This window comes from Oryzias latipes, chromosome 15, assembly GCF_053564925.1.
Source record: "Oryzias latipes strain Hd-rR chromosome 15, Olatipes_Hd-rR_3.1".
In the NCBI taxonomy this organism is placed as follows: domain Eukaryota; kingdom Metazoa; phylum Chordata; class Actinopteri; order Beloniformes; family Adrianichthyidae; genus Oryzias; species Oryzias latipes.
Window position 1 is genome coordinate 23,038,795 of NC_136251.1, and position 26,869 is coordinate 23,065,663.

Consider the following 26,869-nt stretch of genomic DNA (forward strand, 5'->3'; position numbering starts at 1 on the left):
CATGTCCTATTATCTCATTTTGCTGTGTAAGACAGGACGAAAACAACAATGAAGAGCAGAGGAACCATCCCAAAGGTCAAATCAATAGTTTTGTTGTTTGTCAGATTGTCTTTATTCTTCTATCTGGCACATTTCCATGTCACTCATGGATCCTATTAATACCTACGAGTTTATTTGAAATAAGTTACTCTATGCTTTTTTTATTCACTTTTAAGGAATTGCAAGCTTCAGAAGTTCAGGTAAACTATGTGGGAAATGAAGTTTCATGTTGACATCAGTTTAAAGTCTTTCCCTTTATTCATACATTTATTCTTTATTCTACTTCTGGCCTGTAGCACACCTCGACTGCATATTCTTTTTACAATTCTTCTTTCCTAGTGCACCTTTGAACCTAAATTTCACCCCCGCCACATTCTCATAATGTGCATGCACCCAGTGAAAATGAATTCAAATGAGCCAATGATGATGTAAAAAAAATAGCCAACAAGAAAAAAGGAAAACTAAACAGGATCTATGGTACGGCAGACATTTTAGTCAATGTTCACACAACATGCCAAAACTCTAACTTCAGTTTGAGTAATCTTAAGGTAATTTCACACACACACACGCCACAAGTCTACAACCACAACTGAGGTTCTGTTGACCTTTGGCGCCAGGAAAAAGCCACCATGTTGACTTCAAAAAAAAAAAATCTACAATAGTACCAGCTACACGTATAAACTCCCCTTATTTTGTAGCTCCTGGAGTATCATTGGGAAGCTACTTGGGAAAAATGTTGGAATTAGAAGTTTGTAGATTTTGAACAGCATTTGCGTACCAAGATTGCAAAAGTGGTGTTTTTTCTGTTGCTCGCACATTTTAACCTGCAAATTGTGTAACTGTAATACTTGAGTCTTTGGCTCATGCTGAATGAAACAATATGGTATATGACATGAGCATACTAGGAATGTGGGCGTGGTTAACAAAAAAAAATCTTAGTTGCCAAGGAAATCTGAAAGTTTACTTTTGCTGATTCGTTTAAAAACGACATGAACTTGTTTTTCACCGCTAGTTGATAAAACTGGAAAAAAAGTTTATTTTTCATGAATTAGTCGGGTGCAGCTTTGACTAGGGTGGGAGGGGCTGAGGAAGGGGGGGGGGCTTAAAGGGGGTAATGGGGAGTCAGGTTGCACTTTATTTGCAGCTTTGATTCTGTTTACTTCTGAGTTTGTTGAATAATTTGTGCAGACTTGGAAGCAATAGCAGAAAAAGTATAGAGAACAATACCTAAATTGACAAGAACTCTTGTCTAATTATCATTTATCCACTTGTAATTCATGCTAAATTATGTTTTATCTTTTTGAAGCACTGCGGAACACTATTCTTTGTGTGTGTGCATGTGTCACTTAGGAGACGCTGGTGTACCTGACACTCAGTGAGCCACTTAATAATATGCTCCAAAGGCAGCTAATTATACCACAATAAAGGCTTGATGAAAGCAATCCGGCAGGCTGCTGAATGAGTGATGGCACCGTTATTCTGCACAAGTTGGAACTTTATCCCAAACTCTTGTCTTTCCACTTTGCATGTAAAGCATGATATATTGTTGTAAGGGTCATCGTGTTTGGTTTTATGCAAACACCTGACTACAAAAGAGGTCTCTTTCTCAAGTGATTTTGATCACCCCCCAAAGCTAGGATATCCCTATTAAGAATTACACTTGTAGTGTTCGTAGGGTTGGAATTTGTTACATGTGTCATTGCATTTTCCCCCGGAAGAGCATCGATTTGTCAACGGGAAAAGCTAGACCGCTCACTGGGCTTCCAGATTTCCTCCTGCTCCTACAAATGTTCCAGGCAGGCTGGTGTTGTCTAGTTATGAGGTTCTGTACAGAAAAGAGGCAGGAACGTAGCTGACACATTCCACCCCAGGGCCTGGGGAGGGGGTAGATGGGTAATCTGACATCGGGCGAGCCCGAGCACCAGCAGCGCGCGGCATCAACATCAGCGCTAGACTGCTTTCGAAACTTTTTAATTAGCACTAATTACCTTTGCAGGAAAATGTTGAGGCTTGAAAGGATTTGTGTCAGCAAGTGGGAGATCAAAGATTGTGGTGCTGTGCATTTTAATCTGAACACTGAGGGGTAAAAGGTAGCTGTTTGTGCGTTAGAGAGGGTTAGAGGGGGAAAATCCTCCCAGGTGGTCCGTGAGTAGTCTGTCTCCAGTAATGCTGTCTACCCATCACACCGCAGGTCCTGTCGCATTTCAACATTTTCCGCTAATACATAGAAATGAACTTTCGTTTTTGTCTGGCTGAACGGAATCACGGCTGTCTTTCGCTTTGCCGATTTCCCCTCTACCTGCGTGCCTGCATTCCTCAGCATCAGCGCGTGCACACGCACACTCGTCTGCTTGATCAGACTGACAGGCTTTTCATAGAGGTTGTTTTTAATGCATGCCTGGACATCACTGTGGCAGGGTCATCCATCAGACATCAAGACAACATCGATCATTTGCCATGAAGAGAGCGCGGAGTAGTGATTATTTGCTATTAGGTGGATGCTGAAGCATACAAATGGCTGGCAGTTGACAGTTGAACTGAGTCTAACGTAATGCGAGTTGGCTCCCCCTCTCAGGGAAATGTTGACAAGCACAGAGCCTGAACACTGTAATGACAGAGTGCACAAACAGACAGTGAACTCGGATTCTCGCTCAGACATCACAGCCTGTGTCATTTGGTGCTTTTTTTGGTTTAATTGAATGGATTTTTAAAAAGATTATCTTCAAAATAAAAGCTTCCTTAAATATATACACTATTTAAATGTGTCCATAAATGCAAAAGAACTTCTCTGAAGTGTACCGACTGCTGGTTGATTGACCCTTTAAAGGTAATTTTACAGCTTGTATTAGAGGCATGTGCTCGTTTGTGTTGCATTGATGTGCTCACTGACTTAGATGCCACAAAGCGAATTGATTTTCAGCTCCTGTTCACTGAGAGAGGAGGGTGTTTGTCATGAGAATAGACAACCAATCTTTCAGCACAAACATTCACAAGACACATGACTGGACAGTGAGCACAGTCCAGGGATTGAGGGGAGGGAATGATTGCACAGCCTCTGATGGATTTTTCTATGATGTGTATTATGATTTTCAAGTGTTGGACAAGGTAAACAGCTGCCACTCTGTCTGGCAATGTAACAAGAAAGCAGGTAAATCGGAAAAAATGAACATTTCTGCAGTGATCGTTGTTCATTTTCTACAGCTGGGTCAAAGGAAGACTGAGGGACCCCATCCCCAAAAGAAGCTGACCACTTTGAATGTGTAACATCCAGAGACATTTATAAAGGACAAAATCTCTGACGCCACTCAATGGATTCTATATGGCAACAATAAAGCATGAAGTGGGAGGGGCACTTGGACCACGGTTTTCTTCGCCCACCTCAACAACATACCTGAAATTGTGGGACAAAATAAAATTTGGATCTCATTTTGGTTCACTATTGCTCAACCCATCTACCGATAAAATAAGTCAATTTCATCTATAACTGTTAATTTGAGCCCTAAAATGTGTATCATTTGAAAAAAACAAAACAATATGCACCCAAAAGATGCTTGAAACCAAATGTAGTGATTAATCTTTATTTCTGTTTCTTCCTTTGGCTTCTTCATTTGAACCACTACTAAAAGTATGGACGATATAAATTATAATGCCTATAGACAGCTAGCAAAGTTGCCGAACAAAGTGAAATAACTCCGTCCATCTTTACTTATTGACCAAATTATGAACAACAAAACATCTTCCTTTATAAATTACCTCAACATGAAACGATGGGTCTGTGCTCTCTAGTTTTCATATGATGCATATAGTTTTTTTTTATCTAAACAGCTCGTTAAATATTGTTTTTTAAAACAAGTTTTAAAATTTGATCGAGGTTACCAGAATAGAAATATTTTGATAGAACTTAACAAAACAAAAATAATCATTATATCATTTAAAAGGTAATAAAATGGTACATGCAGGAAATGTTTATTTTTGGTGGATAAATTGACTGAAAAAAGTCTATGGAGATTTTTTCTCTTCTGTAACCTGCCTCTAGTGGTTATTTTTTGAACTGCAACATTTGATATTTTCTGGTTTGGATAAAATTCAGAATTGGAAGGTTCAGGCTTGGTCGCTCCAAGGTTCATTCGTCAAGTGTGGCGACTCAGCACAACTTAGATTAAACAAGTGAACCCCGGTCGTTCTGATTTATCATGCAAATGGGTTCTCTGTAGATGGAGGAGGAGAAATGACGTCAGCCCTGGAAGTTACGAGTAGCAGCCCAGAGCAAGTTAAGGAGTGAATTACCAAAATCTTTGACAATAACTGAAAGGTAAACATGATGTAGTGAGCTATCAATAGATGATTGTTATGGCTTACTGGCTGCTTGAGATGTTCTTCGTCATGCTTTTTAGTTTTTGATTTTTTTTCAAAGATACTTTACTGTCCCCAACATTTTTCAGTCGGTTTGGTCAACTTTAGTCTTTTATTGCATACTAGATGTGGTGTTGGTGACAAAGTAACAAATTATTGTAATTTCATTACTTTTGACAATAAAGGAGGACCGTCATGAAATACAATTCAATTTTTGGTAGTTAAATTACAATTACTAGACTATATACTACTTTGTTACTCATGTTTTGGTTCATGGAAACCTTATAGGTGACTAACGTGTTTCTGCCAGGTAAAGGAAAAACAATAGAGATTAATAAAAACAAAAAAAAAAACACAGTTATTGACTCATGCGCACTAATGCAAGCAAGGTTGGAGAATGTTTAAAATAAGATGGAAATATGGACGTGGACGGATTTGTAAGGGCATTCGGCAACTGGAGATATTCCGATTATTTCCAAACTGTTGAAAAGAAAGGTAAAAGCATTTCGGTTAAATGCAAGTGATGTCCTGCTTTCCACAGTGTCAACAGGCATCATGTCCAAACACTTGGCAAGATCCCACTGCCACACAAAGCTTGTGGGGAAAGATGTCCATGACCGAAGCTGAAAAATATTGTCAATTTTTCATACTGCTGTCTGAATTCTAATAAAGCCAGGTTATATCATGAGCCATGTTCATACTTTTCACAAAGTTGTGGCTTAAAAAAAGTTAAGTGACTATAGGGAATCTTGTTTGCATAAGCGTTTCTCTCTTGAGAATTTGCATGTGAGTGGAAAAAGGTAAAGTATCGAGTAGTGAAATACTTTTTAAAAAAATTCATGAGTAAAGTAATGTCATTACAATTTCATCCAGTAACTGAAATAAGTAATTAACCCAACACTGACTAGATGAGGCTTTATATTTTAATAGCAATCTCCACATCGTTCAAACTGATTTCACAAATCTTTATTAGAAGGACAGTAAACTAACTTTCACCTGCATTAGTATTCCTCCTAACATGAATAATTTGGGAATGGTCTGGTGCAGGCAAGGGAAATTCGAGCAGGAACAAAGAGGACATGCTCACTTGAGCAATTGAGGTCCAAAACGAGATCTTCACGCTCCATTCTGCCTTCCATGTCATTCTTCAATGTGACATAAGCAACTGTCTTCTACCTCTCCGTTAGGTCGTTGCTAGAGCTTAATTTTCATCCCAGGACAAACTGGGGTCAAGCAAGGCTTATGAGGCTGAAGCTGACAGGGATGTCTGTCAAGTCCTTATCCCCCTGCCGGGGTTGGCCCGCGGTCATTAATCAGAGAGGGATTTGAGGTGCAAAGGGAAGCACCGGGGCAGGTACGCTGACCTCAGTACAGTGGCTTTGATTTGTCAGTTTTTTGCTCTGTGTGTGTGTTTGAGGGGGGACTTTAAATTGATAGGATCAGGCTTGTCTTATTCACAGAGCTCCCAGCCCCTCTGCCAGCACTAATGACACTGAGAGGGAGAATATTAACCTCACGCACTCAGCAGGAACGTCCACGGGGGTCGTCTGTAACTCCGATATTGCGGCAGCATTATCACTCACAGAGCTGGTTTTCCGTTTTTGTCTGACACTCTGCGATTTCTACATTTTCAAATACCAAACCTGCTCTCCTCACATCATTATCCCTAATAGAGTTCAATAATGAGTAGAATTATTCAACTTTTTAATCACAACAAACGGCCAGTTCTGCGTCTTCGATACCTTCTCTGTTCAGTTTACTTTCTACTAAACATAATTTTGTTTAGCAAATGATGTCTGTGGAGTAAAAGGCCACAATCAGTTGAACTTTTTTTTTCTTTATCAAACATGTTGATGCTTTATATTAGGAGTAAGCATGGAGCCAAATTCAAAACAGATTAGAGTGAACCCACATAAAAAGGGAGATTTGCTGGCAGCGCTGAGTGCACTCTAATGATTTGCATTGCCATTAATAGTAATTTGCAGCTGCCTGGGAGGAGACATGTAATCCCCTTTCCATGTGTGAATTGACATGCATTCATAAAAGGCTATGTCTGTCCTGGATGTGTGATCTTTAAATGACTGCCACCTGAGGCCTGGCAATGCAGAGACGGGGCGTGCTGTTGAACTAAACCAGGCCTGAGAAGCGAGATCTGTGGATTAGATGGACCCACACAATGACTTTCTAATTCAAATGTGCACACACAAAGGCCTCACACTGTAGCTGGAGGGAAGGGAGCTGGAACAGACCTGATCTGAGCTTTGTGGAGTTTGTGGGAGGGATGCATGAAGGGTTACAGGGCACACTTTCTGTGCAGATAATGTCATTTCATATAAGCTAATTCTGATAAGGTTTTGATGTTTTATTTGGAGATTTATGGGTTACTGTTTAAATAATTTGTTACATTTTTTTTACTACAGTCGGAACAGGAGTAATGAACATTTCTGTAAGCAAATATGCCCAGGAGCCAAATGGGGTCTTTTTCTGCTTTTATATGTTTGTGAAAGCAGCTTGATGGAGAATGTCATGGTTCCAGAGAATTTAATGCCAACTAACAGATAACATACCAAAATATCGGGGCCTTATTTTTTAAACCCCCCCAAACTCTAAGCTATGGTTTATCAAAGACCCACTCTGATGAAAATTTGATTTTCTTTTGTGTGTTTTTAACATATTCTTGTGGCATTTTTCTAATGGTGGTGGACATATATCAAGAGAATTGAGCTCAAAATTGCATTTCTGATCATGTTTCCATTCAAATCATTGTGAATCAGGAGCAGATGAAAAATACATTTTGAAATAAATCATATTTGTGAGGTGGAAATTGCCTACATCAAGCTCCCTACTCTGAGCTCTAAGCAATAGGTAGGGGAAAGGAGGCGGGGTTACTCCTAGTCAATGGTCCCGCCCACAAGTCAAAGGTGAACTTCAAACAAACTAAGGCCGCTCTGCAGAAACTAAGTGCTAGATTTCGAAACACATTTTATTGGATATTGACTAAAAACAGCGTAATCATAATTGAAAGGCCATTGGGAACACTTTTACAATACATCAAAATATGATCAGAGTGGGACTTAAAAGACAAAAATTATGTTTAAGCTTTTTTTTTCACTTTACAAAAGTCATAACCAATTATTTTTAAAATAAGTTTTTAAACTACCATATTTTTTGGACTATAAGGTAAGTCGCTCTGGAGGATAAATGGCAGTAGCCAAAAGAATGCATAACAAAAGAAGAAATGAAATCATGTAAAATCTGCAGTTTTAAGAGGCATTTATTTCACAAAATCTGGAAACAAAAACTGACATTTTATTTTGAAAAGGCAAATCTTAAAAATATGCACGCTTCACTACCGTAACACTTCATAAAACTTAAGGAATCTAGTATATTAGCGCTATGTATAAACAATTATTCAGATAAAGAACATGCTAACAAGTCGGCTAAACTCGTTGCATCACTAAATCCATTCAATTCTTCATCCTCTGTGTCCCTTTAGAACAGGGGTGTCAAACTCATTTTCACCGAGGGCCACATCAGCATAGTGGCTGTCCTCAAAGGGCCAAATGTAACTTATACATGTAACTATATGTAATGAAAAATAAATGTAACTACTCCTTAATGTTAAATAACTCATTATTTATTCATTATAACATTTTAAAGGGACAATTACAGTTGCATAGAAAACATATGTTTACTTGTTACTGTAGCATAAATCCTTTGAAATTTTGTCCGCTTAGTAAAACCTACATCACTCCATTAATGAAGGATCAAACTGTCCAAGTGAATAAAGACAAACAACATAAAACTGAGCTAGAAAGAACACGTATTACACAGTCACGTGTAACTTTTTGTCTGCATACACACACAAGACCTCCAAACAATGAATAATTACCGCAACTACACATAAATAATATGTAATTAACTAAAGAAAATTTGTATTTTTAAGAAATTAAAAAATTCTCTCACGGGCCACATAAAATGACATGGCGGGCCATATTTGGCCCCCGGGCCTTGAGTTTGACACGTGTGCTTAAGAACAACCAGCGAAAGACTAAGTGGCGCTTCTTCTTCTGCGTTGCTGTCGGTAACAGATACTAATACACACCTACACTGCCATGTAAAGGTTGTTGCTATTTATTTTTATAAAATTCATCACATATAAGTCGCATCTCCTGCCAAACTGCAAAAAAAAAAAAAAACGGACTTATACTTAAAAAATACTTAATATTAATGACTCCTTTTAATATAAAAAATTGGTGGGTTTTATGCTTTTAGTTGAGACTCCAATGTGAATTCCCTATAGTTTGACTCACCACTCCATTTTTTTTTCTTTTTGCTTCATCCACTTTTACTAAAAGATTGACCAAAACAAATCCTGCACACAAGGATTGGTGAGGCCCCCACTTTTTTTTTTTTAACTATTCATATTGCCACCGTATCTTGACAGGCAATCTGTACCGAGTCCATTATGCACATCATTATGTGCATATGAAGAGCATCCTGGTCATAGGATTGGTCAATTCATCAGACATTTATCTGCTGCCCTCTGCACAGAATGACAGTCTGCCAGTCACTGTGCAGCACTGGACCTTCATGCATGCATGCATTTCTTTTTTCAAAGTGAAATCTAGAAGAGCACATCAGTCATTAGCGAATGCTACCCCCTTTGCTACAAGAGTAAAAGTATAGCTTGAATATTTCAGACGTTGCAACTTTATACGTATACTATGTCAGCAGGGGGCCAATGCCTTACAAATACAGTATACATCACCTTGAATGTATTTTAGGGCTTATCATTTACTTTGTTTCCAAAAGAACAATTGGAACAATTTTGGCAACAATTCCAAACACGGCAGCAAAAGCAAGAGTCTACAACTCTCCTAAAAGAGACAAAAGTGCTGTTCTTAATTTTTCATTTGTTGCCTGCGGATATCCGACATGACACCGGTGCACACCACTGCCAGGAGTGACTGACGTTTTAGCCAATAATGGTCGCGAGTTTTCTTCCTTCTGTTGTCAGCAGTGGTTTATCAATCACCGTGTCGGCTTCAGTATTAGTTTATTGATCTCCCAATGTCAGCGTCTCCTCTTCAGTGTCCTTGTCTGCTGTCTCCCGTCCTCCCCTTCTTTCCTGTGCCAAGCTAAAAATGACTTTATCTAGCCTCTGGACTCAGTAGACTGGATATTTGCAGATAATGGCGGTTTCAGCACGTACACGCACTGCTTAGGCAAGCTCCGATGCACAGACACTGATGCACGCAGTTATGTGTGATGTATAATGGTGGGCTTACACAGGCTAAGTGGTAGTCAAAGCGTAAAGACACCCCGTGTGAAGTATTAGCTCTGACAATGAGGCTGATCATAATTATCTTAACAAGGAGAAGATTCATTGCCTCACCTCGTTAAAGCTGCAGCCTCTTTATCTTCCTCTTTTGCTCGGTAGAGGTTTAGAAAATGGCCATTTAAGTTTCAAAATAGTCTAATTCAACGTTTTTGTAAAGAATGTATATACTTTTCATATATAAAAATATATATATGAACATATATGTGTGTGTGATCATCTATAATAAAGATGTTTATGCAGTGCTATTTGAGTGAATATAATTTTAACACAATAAAAGCTCATATATTGTAACCTCTTTGGCTGCTTGTACGTTTTGCCTCCCATATTATGAACTAAATATCAGCCTCAAGTCAACTTTTCTCATTAGTTTTATTAAAAGCAACTTTGTTCTTACAGATGGAAGGTACTTTTGCTGCAATGCCCAAACTTTACTTCCTCGAGCAGCAAATTTAAACAAGAAAGCTTCTACAAAGTAATGAAACCAGAGATGGAAGTCTGCAGAGGGAGCACAAAAGCTGGAATGTATTAGAAGTTCAATCCCTGCACTGTAGCTAATGCTGGATGGGACTTAGAGGCTCTCCCCTGGCTGTGAATTTAACTGATTAAATCAGCCAGTGCACGCAGTGGTGGTGACATGAAAACAACAATTAATAAGGCTCCCTCCTGAGCCACGCGGCTCCCTTTAACCGAGCAGCTAATAACATAACCCACAGGACTGCAGCCCATCATACAGACACACACACACACACACACACATTCAAATATGGACGCATACACAGGTGGCTGCAGTTTGTTTGCAGCCTTTTGTTCACAGTAAATGAAATAATTCCTTTTTAAAGTGCTGGGGGGTCATGCTTAGCTTCACATGAGCAAAGATTATTCCAGCAGATTAATGGCATGTTCTTCTGAATTCCCCGTCAGTGACATATTAGCTGAGATGAATAAATAGATAAATTGCATTTCATGTTTGTTGTTTTTAGCAAAATAGCTTTGACACATTTAAGTTTAGGTGCTATTTAAGATAACAGTGCATTTTGGATTAGTTCCAACAGTATGTATAATTATTTCAACAAAGAAAAAAATGTAAATTTTTTGAAACCTGATTGTATTTCCAGCTATGACAAAAACTATCTTATTTTTTTTACTAAATTAAATTAGGAGCAGAAGTGGTTTCAAGCATATTTCCATCAAAAGGCGTCAAGGGGGTTAATCTCAAATAAAACTGTTAAGAAAAAACACTGCACTGTGTTTTTTAAGATCAACTAAAGACAAATGTATCACAAACTGTAGCAACATTAATGATCTTGAGTTGTACTATATTGTGTGTGCTGTTTAATCCAACAAACCTGAATGATTGTGTTAATTTTTTTAAGTTTATGACTGTATGAATAGAACCAGTATACTTATAGGGCCTCCAGATGCAAAATCAACTTTTTTGAGCTTTTAAGTGTATTATAATGTTAGTTCCTCACAAAAAACAAAGCTGGATTTTGATCCATTCACACATTTCTGAGTATTCCTCTAAAAACCTGCCCTCTGAGCACCAGCCCCTCCCAATCCATGAAAATGAGCGGGTTCTCAAATTGTGATGTAACAAAGTGAGGAACAACCCCTTCAAGGAAGACTGTGCTACCAGCTCCGCCCCCAGGCTAACACAAACACCCACTTTCTCAGCAGACCTAGCTGTGATTTCATTTTATGTGCACAATATACACATCCATCTTTGCAAAAAGTTTGAATGGTGTTTGTTTTACGTGAAACGCAAACACGCTGCCGACTCTAGGTTGACATCATGAAATGGGCGGCACCCACAAGGAGAGGAAGCTGGTGCGTCCTAGATCAAGTCATCTTACATCAACAACTCTCCGGGTTGGAATATGAGCTGCGAAAAAAACTCATATTCATGAAAAAGTGTGTTCTAGATTGTGCCAAAGGTATACTATCATATATATGGATATAGATTTATCTGAAAGGCTTAAGAATTGCACGCTATAGGTCCTTTGAAACAGATTTTTGCCTGCATGTTTTTTTTTTTCTGTGGGTTTGCAAAGCAAAAATAAATGTAAAATCTAATCTGAAAACAAACCATCTGTTAGGCATTGACAGCAGTGGCAGGTAGGTCACTAAAAACCTTAACCAAACTACATCCAACCAACCAGATCATGGACAACAAACAAAGTATACGATGGTCAATTAAAAAAAGGTAAATATTAAAGTCAAAGCTTATTGAAATTCTGTGGCTAGACCTCACCAGAGCTTTGCAAAACCAAATAGACCCAAAATTGATTAAAGTGAAGCACCAATGAAGAGAAGAAATTAAGACAACAAATATTTTATAATTTTACGAGATATTTTAATGCTTCTTGTTGTGGGTATGTCAATTGTCTTTAACTTTGTTCATATCATATTTAAAACACACATTTCTGAAATCCTTTATCTCATTGGCGTAATCCTAATCTTCCTTAAAAACCCATTGTTTATACTTTGTTCCAATGCTTTCCTGCCTGTAGTTCACCATCAAGCCACTAGGGGCAGTAGAAGGGCATTTCCTGCTAATTTCAAAATGGCGACTTCTGTCAACACTTCTAGCGGGGAAAAAAGTTATTTTTCAAAACTTTATGATGAGAACAAGTCATGAACTGCTATTTGTATTTTGTTCTATTGAAAAAAAGTCTAAATTTGTAAAAAAATGAACTCTTTATAATACAGTTACACCATGTTAAAAATGTGTGCATCAAATTTGGTTTTTCTTCAACCAAAAGACCAAATATCCCAACAAATCATAACTGATACTATCTATTTTAAAAAATGACATTGCTTTTTTTTGTATATTTCATGAATGGGTTTAAAACATCGTAATTCCAATAAATTTGAATTTTTCTGTTAATTTGTTGCTATAGTGGGCTTTACAGGGTTAAAGTTATGTGCACAACTATGCAAACAGGACTTCTGACTGAAGGATCAATAAAATCATTTTAGTTCAGCCTAAACCCTGTCCTCTTTAAATATCAATGAATTCCATCAGGACGCCTTAACATGGCATGTTGACAGTGTGAGCGTTTGATGACGCTCCAAGGGAATCTTTCCGTCCTCCTAGCTCGCATGATTTTGTAAGGCCTGACCATAACTTCTCCTCACCACCCTCTGTCAATTGAACAAATGTGAATAAATGTGACAGACACTGGGAGTAAAAAAAAGCTAAGATGACCCCTCAACTCTTTAAATGTGTCACAAAAAAAAGCAGCGAGTCAAAAAAAAAAACATAAACGATAACCCCTTCCATGCATCACTAGCAAAAAAAAAAAGTTTCCCCTCCATTCCATCTGTGATTGCAAGTGTATTCCGGTGCCTCAGTGAAAATGATGGATGACAAGTTAAATTTGTGTCTGGGGAGTGAAGGTGAACTGTGACAGAGTGATTTGTCTTGGGAATGGAGGGTTAGGGTCAGGCGAAACTGGGCGCCTCAAGGCACAGGACATTGACAAATTCATCCTGCTTGCCGCATTTCTGAAGCCTTTTGTTTTGAATCCTGGCTACTCACAAGTGACCCCCATCCTTCATCCTGCCAGCCACTGAAGGATGCCTCACCATGCCAGGGGAGCTCAGCACCACTAATTCTTGTCATTCACTTCCCTGACAGCCCCAGACCCCAACTCTCCTGGTGTATGAAAGAGACTGAAAAATTTATTTCTGCACAATAACAGCTGACCAGATTTTGGAGCCATAACAGTTTTCTCCTTTCCTTATCATTACAGGTCACTGGCAGGCCTTAAAATGTTCACTGAGCTGGAAGAACTGGTCGTGGATAACAATCTGCTGGGAAATGACCTCCAGTTGCCCAGGTTACCCAACCTTCACACCCTTACACTTAATAAGAACCAAATATCCTTTTGAGAAAATCCCTCTGGTCAGGATATGTCGTAAATTTCTGAGTTATAAATTACATGCATCAGTTAGGAATTAATGGGTTTTTTAAGCTTTTGTTGTGGTAGCGGGACACTCCTCTTGTAGAGCCACAATTCTACAGGAAGCACTGTGAGCTGGAAAAGAGACTACAGGAACTTGGCTTTTGCACAAGTACTGGTTTTTGAACCACAGGGACCTCTAGTGGAATGTGATTCAACAGCCAGCATAACAGATCTGTTTCATTTGCAGAGAATGAAAGGGATTAAACCTGAGGCATAGTTAAGAAATACTATATATGTGTGCATATTTGCTGTGTTGTATTAGTTAAAAAAAAGAAAAATAAGAGAGATTTTCCAATTTGTATTATGCATATCAGAAAGACTCCAAATGCCTCAAACCTTTAATATTTTTTACTGTGATGCAGGCATTAATTGTATGTTCTCTGAACAGACCCGCTTTTCTTCTTTGCAGCGGTTGTAAACATCTTAAAAACCAGAGCATGCACACTTACTGCAAATTTAATACAGGGATTTCGCGACACTGCTTCTGATCAGTCAGAGAAGTGTGAACTTCCCTTCCAAACCTCAGAACAGGATCGGCAACGTGTCCTGTTTTCCTTTGGTTATGCAGATCCTGCTGGGTAACGAAGCCCCCACATACACACTCGCTCACTTCTAGAGTCAACATGAAAACTGGGACTCCTTGAAGTGTGCATCTGGGACTGTGTGCTGAGTTTGGTTGTGAAGTGGTCGGCACATGCTAATAGGCCAATTATGTACATCCTGCAGTGGCACGGTGCCATTTTAAAGCTCGAGCACCGCATTAGTGCAGTTGTATTTTGACACTTTGGGGCTCAATTTTCCAAGTGAATGTATTAGTGATGAATGCGCCTGCTTAGGGGCTGTTTGTTTTTTCCACATTTTCGCTAAAGTTTTCCACAGCATAGCTCCGAGAGGCACGGACTGTTTGAACCACAGGGCATCCATCATTTTGTCACTGCTCTGCACCCGGCCACCTAGGAAATGAAAGAGATTGAGAGAGAGTGAGTGCAGGAGCCAAATTGTGTCAGTGCCATATGCCAAAGCTTGCACCTTAAATTGCCCTTCTGTCTGCCCGGCCTCACAAAGCCACTGACTAGCCTCTTTGAGCACCTCGGTAAATTTGACAGTGATGTGTTTTAGTGTAGACAGGCTCGGGAGGGGCTGTGTGGGTAGTAAATGCTAATGTAATTAACAGCACTAGGTCCTTGACATCCGCCCTTTGACACCTGACTGATATCGAAGCCCTGCTGGAACACTTGGCTGATGTGACCCCGTCTCTCAAGTACCTAAGCCTGCTGGGGAATGAGGCCTGCCCTAACCAGCTGGTTAGCCCGGATAAGGATGAGGACGACTACCAGAGATACAGGTTGGTTGTTATGTGTCATGGAGCCACACGGCAATTTAAAATAAACATTAGCCCCTGATGGGGAACGGCGGAATACAAGCGTACTTAAAAGGAAAAAAAAATGCCTTTCTCTCATCGTAGATTTGTTTTATTTCATAACCAGACTGTGGATTCAACCACATCTCTCTAAAAGCTTTGTCAGCTGCCCTCCACGCTTCCCCCTCTCTCCAGTTTGCAAAAATGGATTTCATGTGTGACTAGTCACCACCACAAATGAGTGTTTACTATCCTGCCTTACCAGAGCAGATGATGCATTAAACATCAAGCTAGGCCTCAAGCCTTTGCTATATGACCACCATTTGTCAGGGTCCTTTACATGAAATGCGATAAAAGGCGAAAAGCATACTCTCTTTTGTCTGTTTTAGCCATAAGTGCTTGTTTCTGACTCTGCGTCTCCTATTAATCATTTACCACCCCTGCTTTTCTTGAATAATCCCTCTTTGTGCCCCCCCTCATCCCCCTCCCTCCCCCTCCTCACATCCTTATCTAACTGGTGAGGAAAGCTGTTCTGTTTTGACTGACATTGTCTACAGTCCTGTAATGTAATATTCATTATGTGTCACATAGTAAAACATCAATTTGAGCGTGATGCAGATTTCATGTCTGACAAGACTAGGCTGTATGCAGGTCGTGACAGTACTGGCCTTGGGCAATAAATACCCAGCCCAGTGCCTCAGGAGCTCTTAGTCTCTCAAGTGAAATACTCTGGTACGCCACATCGGTGCCCCAATTAGTGCAGTGACATAGAAATATAGTATTCTTTCCCACAGTATTGTCATGTGTGCAGCTAGGTTAAATGTCCCGTACTTGGAGGACTCTGTGTTTCCGTGGCTGTTCGAATCCTGCAAGATTCTATTGTTTAGACATGTCAGGTAAAAAAGCCACTAAACTGTCTTAAAAATGTGGCTCATCCAGTTTCCATTTCATCTTCCATGATCTATGAAGATAAATGAACTTTTTTCTTGACATTCTGACCTCCTAACCTTTGGTGCGTTATCAGTTTGTTCGATCTGCTGTCGTGGCGGATCAAAGAGCGGTCGACCTGCAGCTGCGGCCTAAGCACACATTATTCCAAAAAATGTATATTGATATCTAATGTGTTTTGATTTAAAAAAAAAAGTTCAAAAGAAATTCAAGTTGTTTTTTGAGTAACTATTTATGGTTAATAGTTCATTTCCTGATCAAAACAACTTAGATTTTAGTTTATTTGGTTTCTTCCTGGAATAAATCAAAGCAAAAATTTTACTGTAAACCCTTTTTTAATGTATTTATGAGATGCCTACAAGTAATATTTTCAATTAAAAAAAAAAAAAAAAACTAGCCTCTCCTACGTCTTAGCTGGGACCCCCCCCCAGAACTCCTTTTCTTTTTTCTCCTCCCTGTGTGGTTGGAGTTGAATCATTAATATCCTCACTGGCTGACAGAGCCTTGTCATCTGCTCTGACCCTGTGATGGTAGGTTACCAATGGAGAAAAAGCTCTCTGCATGTCTCCCAAGGGCATCTTCACATTTCATCATGGAAACACACTGAACAAAGTCGTTTTACATGGAGGGAGGTAGGGAACAGGAATGGAACCTAATAGATTTAGGTGTACTAAATCTAATGCGATTAAAGTTTTTTTTTTTTATATATATAATAATCAAAAATTAGAACGCAGAAATCTAATTAGGGCCACATACTTTTCATTGTTTTACTTAAATAACAATTATCCAACTTTATGTCTATTGCAAGTTAATTGAAAAGGTTTTTTTCTTAATTAGCACTGAGTTTTTTTCGTCCTGTGTCAGTCTAAATCTGATCCCTGTCACCCTCCTTATTATCTTCAGGTGTTGAAAACTTGACACAAACTTTGCCATCTTCCCTCATCGCCATCGCCATCATCAATTTGTCACAGCTCTTTGCGTGCAGGTCGTGTCCGTACCTCGACCCCCTCTCCCCGTCCTTTGTCACCCTCCACTTAGATGCCGCGTGCGCGTTCCTCTGGGCTCCCAACTCAGCCCTGACATACTGGTTCTTCTGACTATGGCTGCCAGTGAAAGAATCTGTTATCATCTTTGTATTCCAGCCATTATCTTTTGACGTTTCTCTCCCTCCCAGTGAAAGACAGAGTGTGTCTGAAGGCTTAAAGAGATATCTCTGATGCCTTTAGAATGACAGCTCTGGCAGGCAGGTTGTATCTTCTTGTGTACTATTTATAAGGCATTCTTTTACTTATCGACTTTGAAGGTTATTAGACAGGAGGAAATCTCACCATTAAATCTGCATCACCCTTGAATCGAGGTAAACATGACTTCTTTTGAACTTCTACTGATGTTCACATTTACATACAGTATAAGAATTTGTGTCTGGGTGATTATTAGTTCTTTCCCTAGATTCCATCTTTTTTAGGAGGAATCAGCCTCTAAAATCTAAAGCTGTTTGTTTCTCACAGGTACTTTGTTCTTCACAAACTGCCCCAATTGAAGTTTTTGGACACCAGGAAAGTAACCAAAACGGAACTGATGGAGGCACGAGCAAGGGGGGCATTCATGAAAGTGGTCAAGCCCAAATCCGAAGCTGTAAGTCTCCTTTTTTTTTTTTTTTATCCTAATAACTTTTAGAAGCTGTAGTCCCTCTGCAGCATTGATGAGGTTTCTCTTCCTTTTCCATTCAGCTCCGTTATCCCTTCTTTCTTCGTCCACATGCTTGGCTGTCAGTCTTCTTTTACAACAGTCCTAGTGGTGTGGGCCTTTGAAAGGAATCCGTTTTTTTGTTTTTTTCTCTGCAGCATTAAACGTTTGTGCATGTTTTATCCTAATGTGTGTGTGCGTGTAAGCGCCATGACCACAGCTTGACCTGATTTTGTATGCATGAGCCCAGATCAAAGACGACGGCCGGCTGTCCAGTCACACTCGTGTTGCTTGGTGTGACATGGCTGGTGATTGGAGTGACAGCTCGTGTACACGCTCCACACTATCGCTTCATTATCTGAAGTCTGTGCATTTATTGGCCTGTCTCTTGTTTTAGGCTTAACCAATTAGAGTTTGAGAGGTTCATCTGTCAAACCACTTCAACCTTTTGTGTTGCGCTAATTAAAATTTTATAAATGAAAAGGTTTGGAATAGCAAATATTTCCAGGGTTTCTTCACCCTGAAAAATTCATAAATAAGCAACCCAAAACAATCAAAGGTATCAAATGATTTGCACTATAGGGCGCACCGTCCATGAATGGTCTATTTCAAACTTGTTTTATATATGCCTATAAGGCACACTAAACTATGAGGTGCATAAAGCAAGACAAGATCCAGTCAGACTTTGTTTAGGGTGAATTTTAGAACTTGTTTGTAAAACAAAACACGCTGGCCACATTGATGAGTTAGCGTAAATACAATACCTGTAACTCCTAACATCATTCGAGGCAGTTAAAACTAACATTTGCTGACGACATTACCTTCCAATCTTGTTAGGAAAACACAGGGCTGAAAAGGCAGCTGGTTGGGTCCAGTACTGCGTACTGGAGGATCAGCTGTGTGTCCGCTCTATACTGCTTTAACACTTTAGTGGCTGATGCCACTAAAACTGCGAACCAGGCAGCACTTTTAGCATCTCTCTGGTTTTTAGTGTCTTATTGCTACAAAATGTGAGCGTCCCTCTCAAGTCTCCTTTCAAGCTGCACCTGACTGCTACGTGAATAACTGCGCTGAGCGCCGGGGGTGGGGGTGGGGGACTCATTCCATCTAGAACCGGCTCCACAACCGACCTGGACAGACACCTTAGAGAATCTTCTCCAGAAAATGGGAAAGATCTATAAATGGCGCATACTTAAATAGCGCTTATACCTTCAAGGTCCAAAGCGCTTTACAGTCACAGACCCATTCACCCAGTCATACACATATTCACACACTGGTGGCGGCTCCGCTGCCGAACACTGGCGCCCACCTACCACCAGAGGCAAGGTGGAGTTCAGTGTCTTGCCCAAGGACAATTCGACACATGGGTATGTAAGGGGGGGAATTGAACCTGCAATCTTACGATCTTGAATCAGAAAGATCAATTTGGTTGGAGAAATCAATTCATCAATTAATCATTTGATGTCGAGTGCCGGCATAAACAAAAATCTACGTTCACCCCTGGAATTACGTAAATAAAACACAGTTGGACACCGCTACACGTTAGCCACATTAGCGTATTCACAGTTACACACAGCTATTGATCCATGTCATCCTTATAGTTACATTTAGATTCTAAGGCGCACAGTCGGTTTTTTTTTTGGGGGGGGGGGTGAAGGTGTTCATTTGTGCTTTGTAGTGTGGAGAATACGGAATATGAGTTTCTAACAATGTGTTTAAAAAAAAACATCTTTAAATGTCACTTCCTGTAGTTGTTTTGTTCCTGATACTTCTTTTCTTGCAGGTGGCAAACAAAGCACTAAAGTCATTTAACCTCAGTCTGCTGTGTTTGGTAGATGAGGAACTGCAGAATAAAAAACACTGTTCATCTACTTTAAATGAAACAAAAAAAAGGAGACCTCTACAATGTTTCTTGGCAGGTAAAGTCACGTAGATTTTATTTATGTAGCTTGTCACAAAAAAAAGCCTTTATCGCCAGAGCCGTAGATGAAAGAAGAGATAATCACAGATTCTCACTGACACTACGTGTGTGGTTTGGTGTCTTTTTTGTCTTTGAACCCACTGTATATGATTATTTATTCCCTATGCAAAAAAAAAAAAAAAAGCACCCACTTTGATAAAAAGCTGTCTGATACTGAACAGATTTTGTTGTCCTTTTATTAGCACAGGGCACAATTAATTTTATTTTTTGTATTACTTTTTGTTACAGCAACATTTTAATACTTTCTTTACTCATCTTTATGATTATTTTTCCGTTTTTTTTGGAGACTACATGTGACGTGTCAGCTATTGCTGACTTGATGAGCCATGAGTACCTCCTGGCTCTATTTGTCCACATCATCAGAGTGATTGTAAGCTGACCGACGGTGCGGCCCACCAATTAGTGAAACGCCGGCAATGGGAGCAGGAAAGAAGGGGGAGATGATGGCATAATTAGATATTTGTGTTTGCTTTTATGTGCGCTACAGCGGGATACTGCTCACAGTGCAGTGTCTGCCATTAGTTTCATTCCAAAGGAAGGTAATTAGCTGTCTTGCCGTCGCTTATGCTACAATTTGAGTCTCAATTAGGGTAAGTATTGGAGACAAAAATGCACTTTGAAAGAAATCATTTGATTAAAATGTTTAGGTCAGATCATATCTATTTTTTTCATGGTTTTTGCCCCTTCTTTTTGAGGTCTTATAGCGGATTTTTTATTTTTTTTTTCCAGCTGCAAACAGCATAAAAAATTCAAACCAGAGTTTCAGCAGCAGTTGCAGTGAAACGCGCCAGCTCCTGACAGCGTGGATCATCATGGGAGAAAGTCCCATCTCTATCAGATCGTTCTGTTCACATGATGTATGTGTTGGAAGAGAAACAGCACTGAACTTTCAGAACCTCTGAGTCACATCGGAATCGAGGGTGGCCACAATGTAAACTCCTTTTTAATCATGCTGTTGTGGCACGGCACCGAGCGACGGCACATGGCTCTGATAAAGCAGTTATGCTCTTTAGCACAATCGGAACATCATAACTTTTCATGCGTTCTCAATGTTTTCCATGTTGCTTAAATCACATCCAGACCGTCGACGGGCTGAAGAAAAACGAGGCGTCGCACAAAAGCCTTCTCTGTTTTTTTACCGAGACTTAAAAGAATGCACATTTGGGAAACATCGGTAGCACAAACGGACACAAAAAATATGTTAGAATTCAAATAACTCATGTGGTTGAAGTGAGACTTTTCGTCAATAACACACCGATTTAGTTTCAGTCAGTTCTGACTGTTGCAGTTTCTGCTTCAAGCTGTGATGAAAGGAACCTCTCGGTTTTCCTTTTGGGTTTTGCCGCATTTTTCGAACAAGTGACAAGCAGCTGGAAAACAAAAGCAAAAATAAAAAAAAGAATACAGGAAGGTAAGAAAGACCTAAAGTGAAGAATACTATTCTGGCAAAACACTAAACAGATTCTGAGTGGAAATGCTTTTAGCTTTATTTTGAAAAACCTAAGTATGCTGGAATGCTATAATGTGAAAATTCTCTTTTAGGACTCTCAGGAAATCAGGTTAAACCACGGAGTGCGTGCACTGGGCTGCTTTGAAAACTCCATGATACTTTTTTATTGTTTTTGTTGTTTAGATGCTCCTTTTGACTAAAACTAGTGTCTGTCAGAACCCAGAGATTTTCTGTTTTCAGATCAGAAGAAGACAAATTGATCAGTTCGTTCAATGCTTGCTGACCAACACTGATGAAAATGATGTTTTGGTGTTTTTAGCATGTTTTTGTGCCTTTTTTTTTAAGATAGAGGAAATGTTTAAAGAAAATTAAGCTCAAAATTGCGTTTCATGGAATGTCGTTTGAAAATAAGAGCATACTTGTGACGTAGAAAATAAGCTGGGTGGGCCACAAGCTCCCTGCTCCGCTTCATTCTGATTCCTCATCCACTTGGAGACAAATAAATCCATATACGTCTTTGTTTTCTTCATCCAAGCTGGCATCTGGCTCCAAACTGTACGGCTGGATTGCTCCATTATTACTGGCTATTTTTGTAGTACCTGTAGTGTTAGGATGGGGATGTGATCGGCTATAAAATAGCGGGAGAGCGTGTAAACAGAGAGTATGTCCAAATTTCCACCCTAATCCCTAACTACTAAAATACTATGTAGCGCAGGACTATCTAAGGCCCTAAATTTTAAAGGCAATTCGGACACCATGCTCTCTACTTTTTGCTTTTTCATTAAACGGAAAATCTGACGCCATCCATTTCACAAAGTGAAAACGTAATATGAGCGTTTTGCAATAACCATGTATGAATCCACTGTCTTCTAAAGATGAAATCGTTGATGGTTTCTTAAATATATTTAAATACAATTTTTTTTGCAAAAATAGTTCAGACGCAATGCATTGTGGTCTATATTCGCCAATCTAGTGAGCCTCAATGCACAGAGGTTTTTCGCAGAGACTTTTGGGAAATTTCAAGGGCACTCGATTTTGGAATTGTAGATTCGGAGAGCACTACAAATGTCAAACGCACATTATATAGTGCACTATGCAGTGAGTAGTAAAGGAATTTGGACATAGCCATAGAGCAATGTGGATGGGAAATGGGGGCGGGGGTGCTACCTACAACTCAGAGGTGAATTTCTGATGAACTCCTGCTGCTCTGCAAAAACTATGTCCAAGGAAACAGTATTTTTTTTTGTTTCAAAAAACGCATCATCGTTGAAAAAATGTAACAAAAAACACTGGGAATGCTTTTACAATTGATCAAAAGATGATCCCTGTGGCTATTTAAGTTAAACTAGGCATAGCTTTTGTAGTTTTTTCAGCAGATATAGATGTTCTGCAGAAGCCACTTGATTTTTACGCCTGAGCATAGTTTTTTTTTTCCAAGTATGATAAAAGCCAGACTTCACTCCATGGTGGCTCTAGCCAGCTTCTGGGTCCCACGGGTCTTTACACATTGGGCAATGGTTCTTCAAGGCAATCGACAGTGACAAAGCCAGGAAAGTCCTCAAGTGGATCTTTTCATATATGTTTTTTCTTCCCCTGACACTAACCTGTTTTACTCTGCAGCAGGAAGCGCTGCTTCATTTGGAGTTTTCACTGTAGGAAGCAGTCCAACTACAAGATGGACCACATGCTTTCAAAGCCATGATTGTGAATGATGTGACGCACGGCTGTGGCTCCTTCTCCAACCGAGTTCTGAAAGAGGAAAGGGCTTTTCTTTTGCCACAGGTTGGCAAATGCACCATTTAAAAAGTGTGTTGCCACCTTCACTTTTGTGCCGGAGAGTTACGAGTTCCCCGAAGCTCTTAAACATAATAAACCGTGTGCATCATAGCTCTTTGTGAAAGGCCCTTCAGTGGGTTTGCTGAATCATTTTACCGGACAAATGTTTCCTTAGAGAAAACCCAACGAATGCGGCTGTCAACACAAGAGGGGGATTTTACCCGGCACATTTCTGTGGAAGGAAGTTTGTTTCTGCTCTCTGATTGATTCGATATTTGTCATAGCACACAAAGCATATGCAACACCTCTCTTCTGACACTTTTCCGAGAAAAATATCTGTATTAGAACTGCACTGTCGTCCTCGATTGCTCTTTTGTTTAAAAAAAAACAACAACAAAAAGAAAGAAACTTGCTAACAGGTTGTGATCTGCTTGCTTTCAAACAGTTTTTTCTTCCAACTCCTAAATCATCTCATATCTGCTCATTCCATCACTTGACGCTGCTGTTTTCTCTCTTTCAGTGTTAACACATTCAAAATGTTGAAACAGCTGCGTATAATTGTTTAGAAGTGTTTAGTTTGTGTGATGGACAAAAGGCAGGGAGACACGTGTTGGTTCTCTCAGTGTCTGAGTGAGCTGTGGCCCGCTTTCTGTTGGGCCCATATCTCTCCAGAACCGATCTCCAGCAGTTTTGAGTCCTGGGCCGGGGCAGGCTCAGTTCTGGCAGGCCTCTGCTGAGAGTTCACACAGGGGTGACGGAATAAGCTGGGAAAACAACAGCAATTACAGACTGTGACTCACACCGCGCACATAAATCATTCCAGCTATACATATCATAAACACTGTATAAAACTTTAAAGCTCAATTAATTGTAAGTAAGCATGATAACATTGATTTATGGCCTCTTTCAAAGGCTGGACACCGACTGTTGTGTCACTCTGATGTGAAAGTAAATGCTTTTTTTGCTAAATGCGTGATGATGAGCGCCAAGGTTTTCATGAGACAGTGAAATTGCATTAACTGATCTCCACCCCCCCCTCCTCCACAGAGAAGAAATGCCTCTGGGGTGAAGTATTTGTTGCCTCGTAGTCTCTTGTGTGTAGCTGTCGACTTTGAGCCGTGTCAGAGAACAGGCCAAGGCTGGCCGACTGCATTGAAGCCTTTCCTTTCTGCGTTTTGATGGGGAGTTTTCATAAACTTTGACAAATAATGCAATCACTCATCCCCGTTTGCTTACGGTTAGGACTTTTATTGTGTATTTAGGATTGGCAGATTCTTTAGATTGTGTTTTACAAGTTGGCTCCCTGGAAAATATGACAAAAACCTTAGTTTGATTGAAATCTAAGCCAGAAGGTTACTTCCTGCAAGGCAAATCTCCTTACTTGCACTTCTTATCAATCGATCCCCTTTAAACAGTAGTGCAGTGTCCCAGTGTGTCGGCCTATCGCTCCAATCGGAGCTAATCCCCCCAGTTGGTCTCTTGGTGACGGAGCGATGGGATGGTGATAGTCTAATGAAAGACAGCTGGCTTAGGCTTTTTCATCCCGCTTTCATTCCAACTCTTTCCCACTGGGCGTTTCCACCACTGAGAACTTTAAATCTTTTTAAAGAGATGCCTCTTTTTAAAGATGTTCATTATTATTGCGGCGCTTTTATCGGGTGTAAATTGCAGAAAAGTTTTTGATCAGATAAGTGAACTTGTTTAGAGTAGTTCTTTGAAAAGTTAAATCAACCCAAGAGCTTGAATCATTTCAGATGAAGCGGATATGATCCAAACAGGGACTAAAGTGAAAGATTTTTCTTTTCAAACAGTAAACATGTTTTTTCTTTGTCCTTGCAGATTACTTTTTTTTTAAAATATTTTTTCTAAAACATCTCTACTCTGTCAGATCTCAAGTTTGATCTATTATAGTAGTTCTGCTTGTTCTCTTGTGCAGAGTTTATGAGGACAGGATTCTTCTTTTTGTTTTAATTTGTATTCATTTTTTTTTAATCCAGCAGATGTTCATGCAGGGCTTAAAGTCCTCACGTTGAAGTTTGTGCTTCCACAGGCCGCTTTTGTGGTCTTCAGGGCTTGTCAGACGTGTCAGAAAAGGCTGGAAAACCTATATTGTTTCCGGCCACTTAGATTCATTTTCCTCTGACATCTGCCACTCTGCAGAGATGATAAATTCTTGCTTCATTAAGCGTGGGTGTGGGATTACAGACTGACAACACATTAATCACTGGGCTGGGTGGCAGCGGCCCTGCACCAGCTACAGGCATTGTTAACCAAACTTTTCCAACGTGTCACTCTCCTCCCTGACAGCCCATAATCAATCATCCTGATTGACAGGACTGATAGATTACACTATTTATGCTTTGTGTAATGAAAGCTACTGTCGTTGTCGGACGGCGATAAGCCACACCGTCCAGCTGAATGGCAACATGTACTAAAAGAGCGGAGAAGAAAAGAACCTTAAAAGAGAGCTTTTTGGAAGGGTGTGAGTGTGTCCGTCGACCCGGCGCTGCATTCACACTGAACTGTTGTCATGTTTGTTGCTATCAGTGGCAGGCAAAACCAGCCTTTGTCTGTGTGGGGTTGGGTTTCGCCGTGACCCCGTTGTTGAGGTGAGTTTTTGTTTCCTGAAAGAAAAAGTGAGTGATTTACACATGTAAAGCAACAAAATGACGTGACGCCGCCTCTGTATTCGCCTTCTTGTTAGTGTGCACAGGGCAGCAGGGTAATATATGTCCCTGTTTACTGAAGGAGCGCTCCTCCATGGCTTTAAAACCAGCATCATTTTTTTCTCTTGTTTGGATGAAATGACACACTGCTGGTTACTTTCAAACATAATAAGGTTATGTTTCTTTTTTTTCATTCACTTCTCCGCCTTTGTCTGCTTTAAGCAACGTCCTGAACACACAGAGTGAGGAAACTGAATATGCTGTAGTGGTGGAGAGGACCCAAGGCTTGCATAGAACAAAAAAATAAACAAAAAAAGAACAGAAATACTGTCTATCATGATGCTGACATGTATTTTCCATAGGATGGCAGAGGAAATTAGTAAACTAGGTCCTTTTATGGAGGATCAGGTCATTTACTCTCAAAGATGCAATGGCGTAGGACTAGCAGGAGGCCGCATCCCTGACCTGACATTGCTTTGTGTATAATGCAAAAATCTTGTGACATGCTCAATGGGTTTTGTCAGCTGCAGGATTGAATTCTCTGCCTACTGCGTCTCAGTTTGGAGTATGGTCAATTATTTCTGAGGCTGTCAGTGCATAGGGAGCCACTTATTTAGGATGTGTTAACTTGGCATCATTAAGACACTCGGCTGACAGAGAGTTACACACCTGGATGTTACTTATTTTGATTTCCTGACAGAGGTAACCTTCAAACACATTGACCTATTCCCATTCTGTGTCTGTGTGTGGGTTTTTTAAATTGCACTCAGTCTATTTAAAACAGGAGACGATACAAAAACCAGTGTCGCCTAATGTAACACAACAGTGTGCAGGCTAAGCTTCCACCCTTTTTTTTTTTTCATTGTTAAAGTTGAACCATTCAGGCTCCGCTGTCCACATAGAATCTTTATAGCACTTCCTGAAATGTCCTATTGCTTTAGATCCATGTTTTCTGTACACTTTTCAAACTCTGATGCTGAGGTTGCTTTTAAATCCTCCTTTTACCCCTTCCCATCTTTGCTTTGAGAAATAGTTATTTGCATTCATGCAACGAAAAGACCAGATGTCTCACAAAATTCAAAGTAACCGGGAGAATCTGAACGCCACACTGTTTTAACATCTTTAATATATGAACGGCAAAGGTAGGACTCATATTTCTAGTCCTCCTAGGGCGATACGATCATACCGGTTTACATTATCCCCGCACATTCTTCTCCACCTCTGATCGAGGACAGGAAATCCGATCGAGAGAAGTCCCAGCCTCACCTCCGCACAGCAGGATAGCGTGATCAGGAGGT

The 26,869-nt window shown here is 40.0% G+C and overlaps 1 protein-coding gene across 1 annotated transcript in view; it reads left to right on the forward strand.

Annotated features, from left to right (window-relative positions):
* The window catches only part of lrmda (leucine rich melanocyte differentiation associated), a 238,561-nt gene that overhangs the window by 139,395 nt on the left and 72,297 nt on the right, over positions 1-26,869 (forward strand). Inside the window, exons 3-5 of the mRNA XM_011484417.4 lie at positions 13,492-13,618; positions 14,910-15,049; positions 17,521-17,647. Of these exons, the coding sequence (XP_011482719.1) occupies positions 13,492-13,618; positions 14,910-15,049; positions 17,521-17,647 (394 nt within the window). The remainder of the gene's footprint in view (positions 1-13,491; positions 13,619-14,909; positions 15,050-17,520; positions 17,648-26,869) is intronic.